The following is a 12,648-nucleotide window of genomic DNA, read 5'->3' on the forward strand; positions in this document are numbered from 1 at the left end:
AGAAAGAAAGAAAGAAAGAAAGAAAGAAAGAAAGAAAGAAAGAAAGAAAGAAAGAAAGAAAGAAAGATAGATAGATAGATACGTAGGTAGGTAGGCAGGCAGACAGACAGACAGACAGATCAAGCAAGCAAGCAGAATCTCAATAGAGAGGAAACTTCTGAATAACCTAATTTAAAAGTGAAGGGCATAAATAGGTTAAAAATAAGAATTTGCAAATGAGTGCATGTCGCTCAGTTGGTCCTTGCCTAGTATGTACCTTTGGTTCATTCCCTAGCATAGAATAAACTGGCCGTGGTGCATGCCTGCTTTTACAGAGGTCAAGACACGAAGTCCAGGAGTTCTTGACCACAAATTCAAGGCTAGCCTTGGCTACATGAGACTGTCTCAACAGATAACAAAACACACACACACACACACACACACACACACACAGAGCTTACATTGCTGCAAAATATGCAGATTAAGGCCACAACTTTTTAATGGTTAGGTTGGGTATTAAAAAGATGAGCCGTTATAAATATTGACATTGCTGATGAGGATATGAATTACCATAGATATTGTGAACAACTATATGGAGGTGCCTCAAAAAGCTAAAAATACAGGCTGGGTTTGGTGGTACATGCTTTTAATCCCAGCATTTGAGAGGCAAAAGGCAAGTAGATATCTGTCAGCTGCCCTACATAGGGAGTTCTAGGTTATCCAGGTCTACATTATAATACACTGCCTTTAAAACAAAAAAGCTAAAATTACAACTGCTCTATGTTCCAATGTCACTTCTAACTATGTTTTGTGTGATATGAAATCAGTGTTCCATCTGTAGTCCACCTTCACTGCACCATTGTATAAACTGACAAAACAGTAGCGGACCACCCAGTGTGTCTGTGAGGAGAGAAACAAGCTACGCAAGTGTCGTGTGGGTACAAAAAGAAACAGTAGTCAGCTATCCCAAAGGAATCCCTACTAACTGCCACAGAACAGATGACCATGAAGACATACTATGTAAAAATAAGCCAGACACAGAAACCAAACATGTTCTCATATACACTCAGAACCTAAAATGAGAACAACAGACAGTGAGTGGTTCCCAGGGCTTGGCAGTTGAAGTGATGCATTGATGTTGGTCAAATGATATAAAGTTATAGCTAGATAAAAGGAATAAATATGAATTTACCATGATTGATATGTTCATTAGATACTTTTTATCTTTCCATATTGTATACAATGTCACTGTGTATCATTATATGGCACAATTATGTGTTTACTGTTTGTCCAGTAAATAAACAAATGAATATGAAAATATTTTATTTTTGCACTTAGAACTCTCTCAGTACCTGAATAAAAGTAGGCCATGTAGTGTGACCTGAATCTGGTGAAGGCAGACCCCATGTGGTGCTTGCCATCACAAGCCAAGGCTCCTCTGCTCAGGCAGAGCAGGCTTGCCTTGAGCCTGAGCAGGCTGTAGTGTGGACCTGGTGGGGATCTCCCTATTACTAGGACAGCCTTTCTTACATCTGGACAAAATCTTTTGTGGTGGAATGAACTCCTACTTTCCCTAGTCCTGTCTGCTTCTAGAAGTAGAAGACCTCTGATTGTTATTACCATTGCTTTACTGTGAAGGTCAAGTTCATGTTGCTTTCTTTCTCAGAGAATTTCAGTCTGATGTTCATCTCTAGACTATTTCCATTTCCTCTGCATCACTCTCAGAATCTGGAAACATTTCCCTTGCTTTTTGGGAAAAAAAAAAAAAAAACAAAACAGCGTTAAGTAGTCAATGATCTCATCTATTAGCTAGGATCAGGTGATCTCTAATTTTGGTACAACCCCTCCTCCCTATAAATATTTCATATTCTTTGAGTATATTCTTTAAAGGGCAGTTGTAAACATTTATAAGTTATAAATAGTATATCATGAAGCACAGCTGGTATCATCTACTGTTCCAAATTAAAGCCTTTCCAAACCTCATCTGGAGGGGAAAAATTGCACACTGCATATTGTTACACAACCAGTCCCTCTGTCACAGTGTTGCCATTGGACTGATGTGATCAAATACAAGAGCAGAGACTGACACCAAGTATTTTCTGCCCTTGAAAAGTGCAAAATGTCATTTTCAGAATCCATTATTGACACATTCACTTACCAGGCAAAGCATGGGAGTGGAGAGCTGGAAGCTGCGTCAAACCTGGAAAGGCCAGTGTGTGATTCATCTCAGACAGATAGCTGTGTTTTATTCTTGATAATCTTTTAAGTAAAAGCATGCTAAAATTCCTTAAGTAATCCTCATAGGATCTAAACACAAATTTAAGAATACAATTTAAACATTGTTTTATTTTCTTTAATACTTAGCAAAACAAAACAAAATCAGTGCTTTCATATCACTAAAAGGAAAAATAAATTGCACAGGATTGAAATAGTAACCAAGGGCAGAAAATATCTAGGATTGTAGTTTTGGGCATCAGTGCTGAAAATGTTTTCTTTCCTTTTATAGGGCATTAACCAGCTCAGGAAAGCCTGACGTTCCCTGTTCCCTGTACATGAAAGAGCTACAAGGCTTCACTGCCAGAGTTATGAGTGACTACTTTAAGCACTTTGAATGCTTGGATTTTGTTTTTGACAATACTGAAGCTATTGCACAAAGAGCCATTGAACTCTTTATCCGCAATGCCAGTCTCATAAGACCTCTTGGTGAAGGCGGGAAACTGCGACTTGCTGCTGATTTTGCACAGGTAAATCGATGCATTGTTCCAAGGGAGCTAATGTTTGAGCCTCACTGTTATCTATTAAGTAAAGAATACCTAACATCAGTATCTTAACTATTCATGTAGGAAAAGAGAAAAGAAAACCTGCCTAATTCACTAATTCACTACATAGAAGAGTTTTAAAATATTGTGCCAAATATTATTTTTGTTTTTATTTTTAACAAAATTATCATTCCTCTCATCTTTGATTGTTTAAGGCAAAGTATCTTCTGTCACAATAAACCAACACTTTGTATTATTTCTACTTTCTCATCCCCCAAAAGCCAATAATGATAATTGGTTTACTTTGCTCAAAATGATGTCTGCAATGAGATGGCGTTGTAAACAACAGGAAAGGAGCAGCATGTTATCCTGAGAAGAGGAAGAACCCTAGCCCAGCAGTGACCTTCGAGTGAGCATCCTTGTTCCAGGGCGTGTGCAGGTTTAGTGAGAGACGGGCACGCTCCCTGAAGATACAGCCTGATTATTTGGATTCTCCACTAAGTACAGCTAGCCTGTGGCTAGCCTTAAAATTACTCCAAGCTACCTGTTTTCCCCCTTTTACCCATTTAGTAATCAGAGGCAGAGAAAACACACCGTGAGCACCCAGTTTCCTTGGAAGATTCAGAAGCAGATGATTCTTGTTTATACATCAAGGGTGAATCCATTTCTTAAACCTTTCAAAGCTATTAGCTTTACTAACCTAAGTAGTTATTCATGTGAATCTTCATAGCAGTCTGCCAGATCCTCCTTGGACATAACGGTAATTACTAATGTCAGTACTGAGTCCCATGTGTGTCTTGGAGCATGTCCTGGGCCTCCTGCTCAGGGTGATAGCTGTCAGATGCCCCCACCCTGTAGCATACTTACAACCCACACCTGGCTTTCAAAAGCCCCTTTGCTTGTAATCAAGCAGTTATTTTCATTCCCCAAATGAGGTCTGTGAAACTACTAGGCCACACAAAATGAGCCTTCCTTTGGAAAAGGTACCTTTTAATAGGTACATGTGAGGAAAGAAATTAAATGCTCCCATTAAAATGGCTTAACCTTCTCCATTTTTTGTCACCTTCCTTCTTTCTGTGAGTAATGACTTATGGAAGCAGTTGTGTCTGTGTGTCCAAGGGCTTGTCTTACTCCTTAAAAATATCTCTGATAGGTCTATCTCCTGTGCCCTCTCCTCCTAGGATTTGTTTGTCTTTTCTCTCCTCCTCCTCTGCTGAGTTCCCTCCCCCACCAGCTTTATTTGCATTCTTCTCCAGCTGGTTCTTGAGTCACTTTCCTGGAGGCAGCACTTCAAGTCCAATTAGAGTGGCAGCTGAGCAGGAGATGGCCAGAGTGAGTGCTGGAGGAGAGAGGCTTGCTCATTGCAATGATGTGTTTTCTTGAAAGATGGCAGACCCCCACTGCAGCTAACCCTGGCTCACAGCACACAGCCTCCAGTGGTGGGGTGAGCTTTCACCATCCCCATGCAGCAGCACTCAGAATTGTATTTGCCCCCCCACCCCTTTTTTTTTAAAAAGACATATTACCTTCTGAAACCATTTCCTCCTTAGGATAAATGAAACTGTTACTTATGTTTGACAGATTCTTCTGTTTAGAAACAGTTTTCTCTGTGCTGAGTGGACCTTCCAGCCATGTAGTAGGGCTTAGTTGTGGAGGCTCAGCCCCTGTACCTACCCTTGGTTTGCTACTTCACAGTGTGACCCAGTTTAGCAAGATCCTGCCATTCCTCTTAGCCTGGCTCAGATCCCGGGAGCCATGGGTACAGGGAAGAAGCTGAAGCATGGTGTTTGTGACCAATAGTATTAGCAAACATTTGCCAGGTATTTGGTCAAAATCAGTACTCCATTTTTTTTAATTAAAATTTGAACTGAGGTTTTGATTTCACTAGATCAAAACTGTAATTATGTGTCGACTCCAGCTTTCAGAGTCCTGTTTGGTTGGAAGTGTTTTGTCTGGATTAGTCAAAACTCTTAAATAACATTTTCTTGAAATTTGTATGCTTCCCAGACATTAGTTGGGGACTAGAGCCTTTTAACTCGCTCATTATTGAAAGGTCTGTCAGTTTGTAATCACAATTAAACAGGGCCACTGAGGTTACTGAAATCCAGAGCACACAGTTCTCTGAGGCTTTGGAAAGGGTTCTTGTAATCAAAGTCCCTGCTGTTTGGCTGAAAGCAGAGCTCAAGAAAAGGCCAAAAGAAGGAATTTGGGGAGATTTTGACATTAAGTTTAGAGGTAAGGACAAATAAGTGAAGAATTGTAAGGATTCTTTAAACAATCCTAACCTCCTCAGGGCCACCTGTGCAGAGAAAATGCAGTTGCAGGCTGCCATCTGGAGGGCTCTTATTAAGGGGAGTGCCCAGCGTACAGTCCCCTAAGAATTAGGTCATGAGCATGAGGTGGCTTCCTACAGGTAATTAATTTCCTGCTGTCACCACATTGCCTCTTTGTCTACACTAATCACACAGCAGTTCAAAAAGCCCTGAGCTTGTCCAAGCCCACAGGGTTCTGCTGATTCCCGCTCAGAGCAGACATGCCCATGGTGTCTGCTGAGGCACCTTCTCCCCCTGCTCCTCACTCACCTCTTTTTTTTCCTCTGAGGGAGAGAACAGATATTGAAGTTGGAATTAAATTCTTCAGTAGTGCTCCTAGCAGTTTCTATTCATATTTTCTGGTGCCCTTTAAATATATATTTTTATCTTTCCCACGTTGCCCCAAAAATGTGAGTTAGAAAAGAAAGCAAACTTCTTATGTTGATTCTGATTCCTCTTGCCTTTTCTTCTCTTGACCATTGTCAGGGCAAGAATGCCCCTGAAACATGTAGATGGGCCCGGTGGCTGACCAAATGCCTGGTGGGTACTGAGCAGCAGCCAGGTGGGACAGCAGCCCAGATGCCTACCACTGAGAGTCCATCTGTAACTCCGCAGACTCCTCTAGCAGAGCGCTTCTCTTTAAGCATAGACTTCAGTGTTTAAAGGGAAATGATTTTTCAGTCCCCTGGGGGACATTTTAGATTAAAAATTTATCTGAAACATTTAGCCTTTTGAATCTTTCTGTGTCATCATGGAATTCACAGTCATTTGAGGTGATAATCTTTCATACAGGAACTTTTCCATAGCTATTTAATTGTTTTAACATTTAGTCTTACTCCAGGGCTAGGACAAAGGTCGTTTGGTTTGAGCTTTGAATATAATGAATTACAAGGGTAATGGGAAGAAAAAATGACCAAAATATGTCATAGAAACTATATCACAAAATAGGTGCATGGAGATCCTTATATGCGTACCACAGTTATTGGTGGGATAGAATTAGCAAATCAGAAGCATGTACTGATTCCATAGTTACTCGTGTTCAATGCACAGTAACTGTTTCATTCTGAAAGAAACCAGAATTCCCTGGCATGAGAATAAACTACCCAAGGCCCAAAGAATAGCCCACTGGCCCTGACTTTTGGGTTTGAGAACAGTGGTCCCCAGCTGTTCTTGTCTTGTCAAAGAGAATACTGGCTTTTTCTTCTTCAACCTTTTATTTCTTTAGTCTTCATATTTTCGAGTTTTCTAATCATGTAAGATTTTCCCCCTTAAGACAGGGAGTGTTTATCCTGAATGTTTGATGTTTATTTTGAATCTTCTGTACCAGAAGAGCAACACTGACCTAACACTAAAGCATCTCAAGGAGGCTTCCCTGCGCTTCTCAGGACTCACCGCAGGCTTCTCAGTGCACTCTCATTGCCTAGTAATAAGTCTGTGGACATCTGTATGTGCACTGTAGTTACTTCAGCAATACAGTTAATCAAATTGCATCAAGGTGCGTGGAAACCCTTATATGCATACCACAGTTATTGGTGGGATAGAATTAGCAAATCATGAAGCTGTTCAAAAATTCATAAAGTTATTTGAGCATGAATATTTGTGTGTACACATATACATTTATACATGGTATATGATCTTATTGAATAGTTACATTTAAAAAAAAAAACCTTTACTAAATTTGAGAATTCTTGAAAGAAAACCAGTCTGTTTCTAACTCTCTACCCCATCCTCACATGTAATTTGGTACCTGGCTGGAGTCGGGAGTAGAACTCGCTTGACAAAGGAGTGATTGATTAAGGGTCTGAGGTCCCCATGGCTGAGGAGTGTTGAGCGGTGTTTCATACAGGTGCTGATCCTGTGGTTGCTTCCCTGTGTGTTTCTTAAATGAAGACACTATACTATCGGGAATAATTTGCCCTTACCATGTTCTAAACTGGCCTTCATATGGAGCACATTTCCAGTCAGCTCGGAGGACCAGTTTCCTCTGGGTACCACACATTGCAGATAATTTACATGAGCATGTGGGAGATAAAGAACCAAGAGCCAGTTAATGTCAAGTAGAACTCAGTCAAAGGTGGAAAATAAAAAGAAGTAAAACCAACATTTGCTAATTTCTTGCATGGGGAAAGATTAATTTAATAGTATAAATAAGAAAAAATTACGGATAACTTCAGAATTTTTAAAGACCTATTTTGTTTTTATGTGTTTGAGCATTTGCCTTCATGTATGTACATGTGCCATCTGTGTGTCTGCGGAACACAGAAGGCGGTGCCAGGTCCCTGGAAGTGGAGTTACAAGCAGTTGTGAGCCACCATGTGGGTGCTGAGAACTAAACCCTGTTCCTCTTCAAGAGTCCTTAGCCCTTGAGCTGTCTGCCCAGCACCAGCTTAGCACGAGTCTGTAGATGTGATTTCTGTAATTATGCTAGGTACTTTTTATCATCTCCACTTGACTTGTGACAGAGCTTAGACTAGAGTCCTAGCTTGTTCAGGGTCACCTTACAGTGACTGTAGTTTAGAATTCTGCCACTTACGTGCCACCGAAATCTTGAGAGCTAAAACTTTATAATCACTTGGACCATGCTGACTGGTAAAATTTTTCATCAGTTCTTTCGACTATGGAGACTTGCAATGCCTACATAGAATACAAGAGCACAGTCTAGAAAGCTTTTTTTCTTGATATTTCAACTAAGGCAATGTCTTAGTTAGGGTTTTACTGCTGTGGACAGACACCATGACCAAGGCAAGTCTTATAAAGGACAACCTGTATTTGAGACTGGCTTACAGATTCAGAGGTTCAGTCCATTATCATCAAGATAGGAGTGTGGCAGCATCCAGGCAGGCCTGGTGCAGTCAGAGCTTTTCTACATCTTCATCTGAAGGCAGCTAGTAGAAGACTGGCTTCTAGGCAGCTAGGAGGAGGGTCTTAAAGCCCACGCCCACAGTGACACATCTACTCCAACAAGGCCACACCTACTCCAGCAGGGTACAACATCTTCTAATAGTGTCACTCCCTGGGCCGCGTATACAAACCATCACAGACAGGATTTGATCTCCTTCTCTTACTTAGCACCACCAGAATATCTCATCTTGGGCCTCTTTAGTAAGAAGTGTAAATGTCATTAAAGTCTTTACCTTTTAATAAACTTAAATGGCATCCAGCACTTGTTTCATAGCAGTTAACATTAGGTTTATAAAGATCACAATCTTTTAGGATGGAGGTAAAGTAATGGTTAATCTGTCAACTTGATTGGATTGCAAATGTCCTAGGAAATTTTTAAAGCACAGCTCTGGTTGTTCTAGGAGGGCATTTCCAGAGAGGATTCTTACCTGAGGGAAGAACCTGTCCTGAGTGTAGGTCCAACCATCCACAGCAGGGGTGGAGCTGAGAGGGGGAGGGAGGGGTACCAGCAGCACAGGCATTCTCTCTGTTTGCTGACCACCACCTGGTAAGCTGCTCTGCCCCTCCACACCTTCATCCTGATGGACTGAAACCTTAGAAGCTATGAGCCCAGATAAATCACTCTTCTCTTCATTATTCATATCAGAAAATACTGACAAACACAGATCATGTGTCAGATTTAGCCTTCAGAATCTGACATATAAAGCTATGGACTATCTTTTCATGTTTCAGATGGAGTTGGCTGTGGGTCCATTTTGCAGAAGAGTGTCGGATTTGGGAAAGTCCTATCGGATGCTGAGGTCGTTTAGGTGAGACCTTATTCTTTATTGTTGTAAGAGAATCATCTTACTAGCAGGTCAGCCCTTTACTCCTGTTTGGGTCAAGCTTTATTAATGTCAACATTCATTTTATATTCTAACAATGTCACTATGAGATGAGTCATCTTAAAAGTTATTGTTTAAATCAGAGAAACATCTAGCATTATATAAGGTAGCTAATACCATATGGAGATGTGTGTTTTCTCTTCTCTGTTTGAATTATAATTCACAGGGTGAGCTGATGTGTGCTTTCTAACTTCCCATTCTTGCAGAAGCATATTAAACAGAAACACTAGGATATTCATTATAATACAGACATTTTTTTCTGAAAGTTTTATTTGTTTGTGTACATTTTTATTCTTTTTTGGTTTTGTTTTTTGAGACAAGGTTTCTCTGTGTAACAGAGCCCTGTCTGTCCTGGAATTTACTTTGTAGATCAGGCTAGCCTATAACTCAAGATCTCTATCCACTTCCCTCTGTCTCCAGAGTACTGGGATTAAGGGTATGTACCACCATGCCCAGTTGTTCATGTACATTTTCAATCCAATCTAGTTCAAAAAGTAGAGAATATAATATCAGCATACACAACTATTGACTAAAACAGCTCAGTGGTGAACTTAGGGAATGGGTTTGGGAGCTCTGGCTGATACAGCTGACCAGGAGGCTTAGGATTGAGCTTCCTACAAACCAGGTCAAAAAGAGGAACAGTGAGCTCGTTCATATGCATAATCTAATAATACAGCAACTTCCTGAAGGAAGCTGTTCTTTCCACTACCGAACACTTTGTTCTGAAAACATCAAGTAGCTTAATGACTTCAGTAGTAGATGCTAAAACATAAGGTGGTATTGCTCATGGCGATTTAGTCAGTAAATTTCCAAATTTTTCACATAATAACCCATAGAAAATATTTGTACTAAAAGTGGGGCCAACCCTATAGACTGGAAAGCTCTCCATAGTTAACATGTATAACAGTTTGTGAATCCAACACGCTGAATGGAAGGCTTTTACACACACTGATCAAGTGTCCAAAAGCACGGTGATCCCTGGGCAGATTTCTGTAATACAAGGTGGAAGTCCAGTTAGACGATTTCTGAAAGTTGGCTCAGTCTTGGAAACTAGTCAGTAAGTAGGATGCCCTTCCAGTGAAGGCCTTGCTCTCTTAAATCATCAAGCCATTGTCATAGCCGTGTAAGAGCCAGTATTGCTGACAGAGACCATGAGCCTTACCTTTCCCATTTGTAGTCAACAGAATTGCCTTTTCAATGCCATCAGGAGAGCCTGAATTTTGCTTTTTTGCAGTGGAAAAATCACTGCACATATGTCCATAATTGCAAGAAAACTTCAAGTGAGATCTCATGTATTTTCAAATACCTTCTTTAGATCAGATAAGTTCTTATAAATAAATAAATAAATAAATAAATAAATCTCTAAGTATTGTGTTAAATTCCAGTTCTGCACTAAATTGAAAGTTTTTAAGGGTCTAGGGCAACCAATCTACTGTTTTTGTGTATGAGCTGTAAAAATAACCACATTGAAATAACTGTACAGTCCTTTCTTTTGAGTAAGATGGGATGCAGTTTATTAGTTACTTTCCTGTTACTATGATAAAGCATCATGACTAAGGTAATTTACAGAAGGAAGAGTTAATTTTGGTTTATGGTTCCAGAAATTCATCGTAACAGGGAGGCACGGCCACAAGCTGCAGGCAGGAGACAGAGTCTGAGAGCCCATCCTCAGAATGAGCAGGAAGCTGAGAGAGCACACTGAGGATGCTGTGGGACCTTCCCAAGCATCACTAACTTGGTACCACATGTTCAAATATCTGAACTGATGGGGAAGGGTATTTTCATTTAAACCAGTACAAATAGCAGTCTGTACCACATGATATAATGATGCCCTGGCCATGTCAGTAAACATTCTGAGGGCATTAGTCAAGTAGCTTTTGTTAAAGATCTGAAGAAAAAACTATTGACTCGACATTCATTTGCTATATTAGAACTAGGCTCTTGTTTTCATGTTTAGGTTTTATTGTATACATATTAAAATCCTGCTGATCTTAATATTTGCTGAGATAGGATAGAGCTTTTACCTCAGTACTTTTAAATTTCTGTGACACTATGGAAAAATAAAATCAGAGGATAAGTTTTATGTAAGACTGATTAACCACTTAAGATGGGAAATTTCCCATTATCATTCCCAATTTGTACATGAGACAAAGGGAACAAGAATGCCAAGAGAACATCCCAATCACAGCCCCCTTACCCCCAGTATCCCCCTCATTACAGCCCCTCTTCCTGCCCTGCCCCCCCCACCAACCCACCGAGGCACATCCTCTCCCACTGAGGCCAGACAAGGCAGCACAGAGTCAGGGACAGCCCTCCCACCCCCACACTAGCTCCTGATAGAGTAGTGGTCAATCTAGATCTTTTTCAGACTTTTGACCATGATATATGGTAAAAGGACTTGGGGGTGTCTTAATTCTGTTTTATTTGTTTATTTTTCCTGGTAGAGTTTCACTATATGACCCAGGATTGAACTTGAAATCCTCCTGCCTCACCCTCCTGAGTTCTGGGATTATAGGAATGTACCACAATGCTTGTCTGAGATTTATTATTGTTGTAATTTAGAGCTAGGCCTGGTGCTATATGCCTGTAATCCCAGTTCTCACTCAGGAGATAGTTATGAAAAGATCATCACTCAAGGGCAGCTTGAGCGACAGAGAGACCCTATATCAGAAAATCAGCAACTAAGTACAGTTGGAGAGCAAGCCATAGCCCAGCTTTTACAGCGCCTTGAATTTAATTCACAGCATTACCAATCCTGCCATGTATTTACATGCAAACCTGGGAACTCAAGCTTACATGTCTGTGCAGAACCATATGTACATTTCATGAAACAAGATGGACCCTCATTTCCTATAGTATTCTCTGACATGTCTGCTTGGTTATTTTAGCCTACAGTGGTTTTATGATCCACTAACGTTTGGGTTCCAAAGCTTTCCATTTCCTCACAGGGCCCTGACTCCTGAGCTGCAGTTGTTCTGCTGAGTGGGCACAGTGTTTTCTTCTTCTCTCCAAACCCTGGAATGAAAGCATATGCCTTTTCTCCTGGGAGCTTCTTGCTGCAAACAGTCCCTAGACTCCCAAGGCCTCAGACATATAAACAGGATTGCATCCTGCCTACAGACCAACCCACATTCTTGAATTAAATGAAAGATGCAACAGAGATTGATTAGTACCAAAATATCCCTACTGATACGTCATTCTACAGAAATCTAATGAATTGATTCTGGCTCATCGTTATTTGATCAGACTGGGGTAATTGTATTAAACTGGATTAACAATTAAAATTAAAACCATAGTATATTTAGGGTGTTCAAACCCAGGACTGGTATGTAAAGAATGTGTTGGAGGTTTGAGGAGAAGAGCTGTGCATAGGTGGCTCTGCTTCTGCCAGTGTTGCCATTGAGGAAAGACAGATTCTGACAACTTCTCTAAGGTGTCATAGGAAGAGGGTGAACTTTGCAAAGCTTTCCTGTGGAAGAATGCAAAGATAGAAAGCTAGCTCTGAGGGCCTGTTTCCTAGGCTTCTCAGGGGACATGTTCTTTATCTAGGAGAGTATCTAAACCCCAGAAAAAAATCTCTTCTAATCACCTAGTCATAGGCCCCTGTTTTACTAACTCACAAAACATTAATTACATACTACTCTCTTTTCCAAGACAAGTGTAGAACAGTTGCAGCAGAAGGACCTTTTCCTTTTCCTTTTCCTTTTCTTTTTCCTTTTCCCCCCTCCCCGTCCCCCCCCCCCCCCCCCCCGCCCCCCCCCCCACACGCCCCACAACACCAACGCGGGGTGTTGGTGGGGGTGTGGGGGGTTG

The 12,648-nt window shown here is 40.8% G+C and overlaps 1 protein-coding gene across 6 annotated transcripts in view; it reads left to right on the plus strand.

Moving 5' to 3' along the window:
* Positions 1–12,648, plus strand: part of Cog5 (component of oligomeric golgi complex 5) — a 285,117-nt gene that overhangs the window by 233,086 nt on the left and 39,383 nt on the right. For all 6 annotated transcript variants that reach the window (XR_003711595.1, XR_003711592.1, XR_003711594.1 and 3 more), the window contains 2 exons: positions 2,486–2,723; positions 8,684–8,760. Coding sequence is in view for 2 of the 6 variants with exons in the window: in XM_028768901.1 (XP_028624734.1) it covers positions 2,486–2,723; positions 8,684–8,760 (315 nt within the window). In the remaining 4 variants the exon portion in view is untranslated. The remainder of the gene's footprint in view (positions 1–2,485; positions 2,724–8,683; positions 8,761–12,648) is intronic.

This window comes from Grammomys surdaster, unplaced genomic scaffold (assembly GCF_004785775.1).
Source record: "Grammomys surdaster isolate TR1022 unplaced genomic scaffold, NIH_TR_1.0 188, whole genome shotgun sequence".
In the NCBI taxonomy this organism is placed as follows: domain Eukaryota; kingdom Metazoa; phylum Chordata; class Mammalia; order Rodentia; family Muridae; genus Grammomys; species Grammomys surdaster.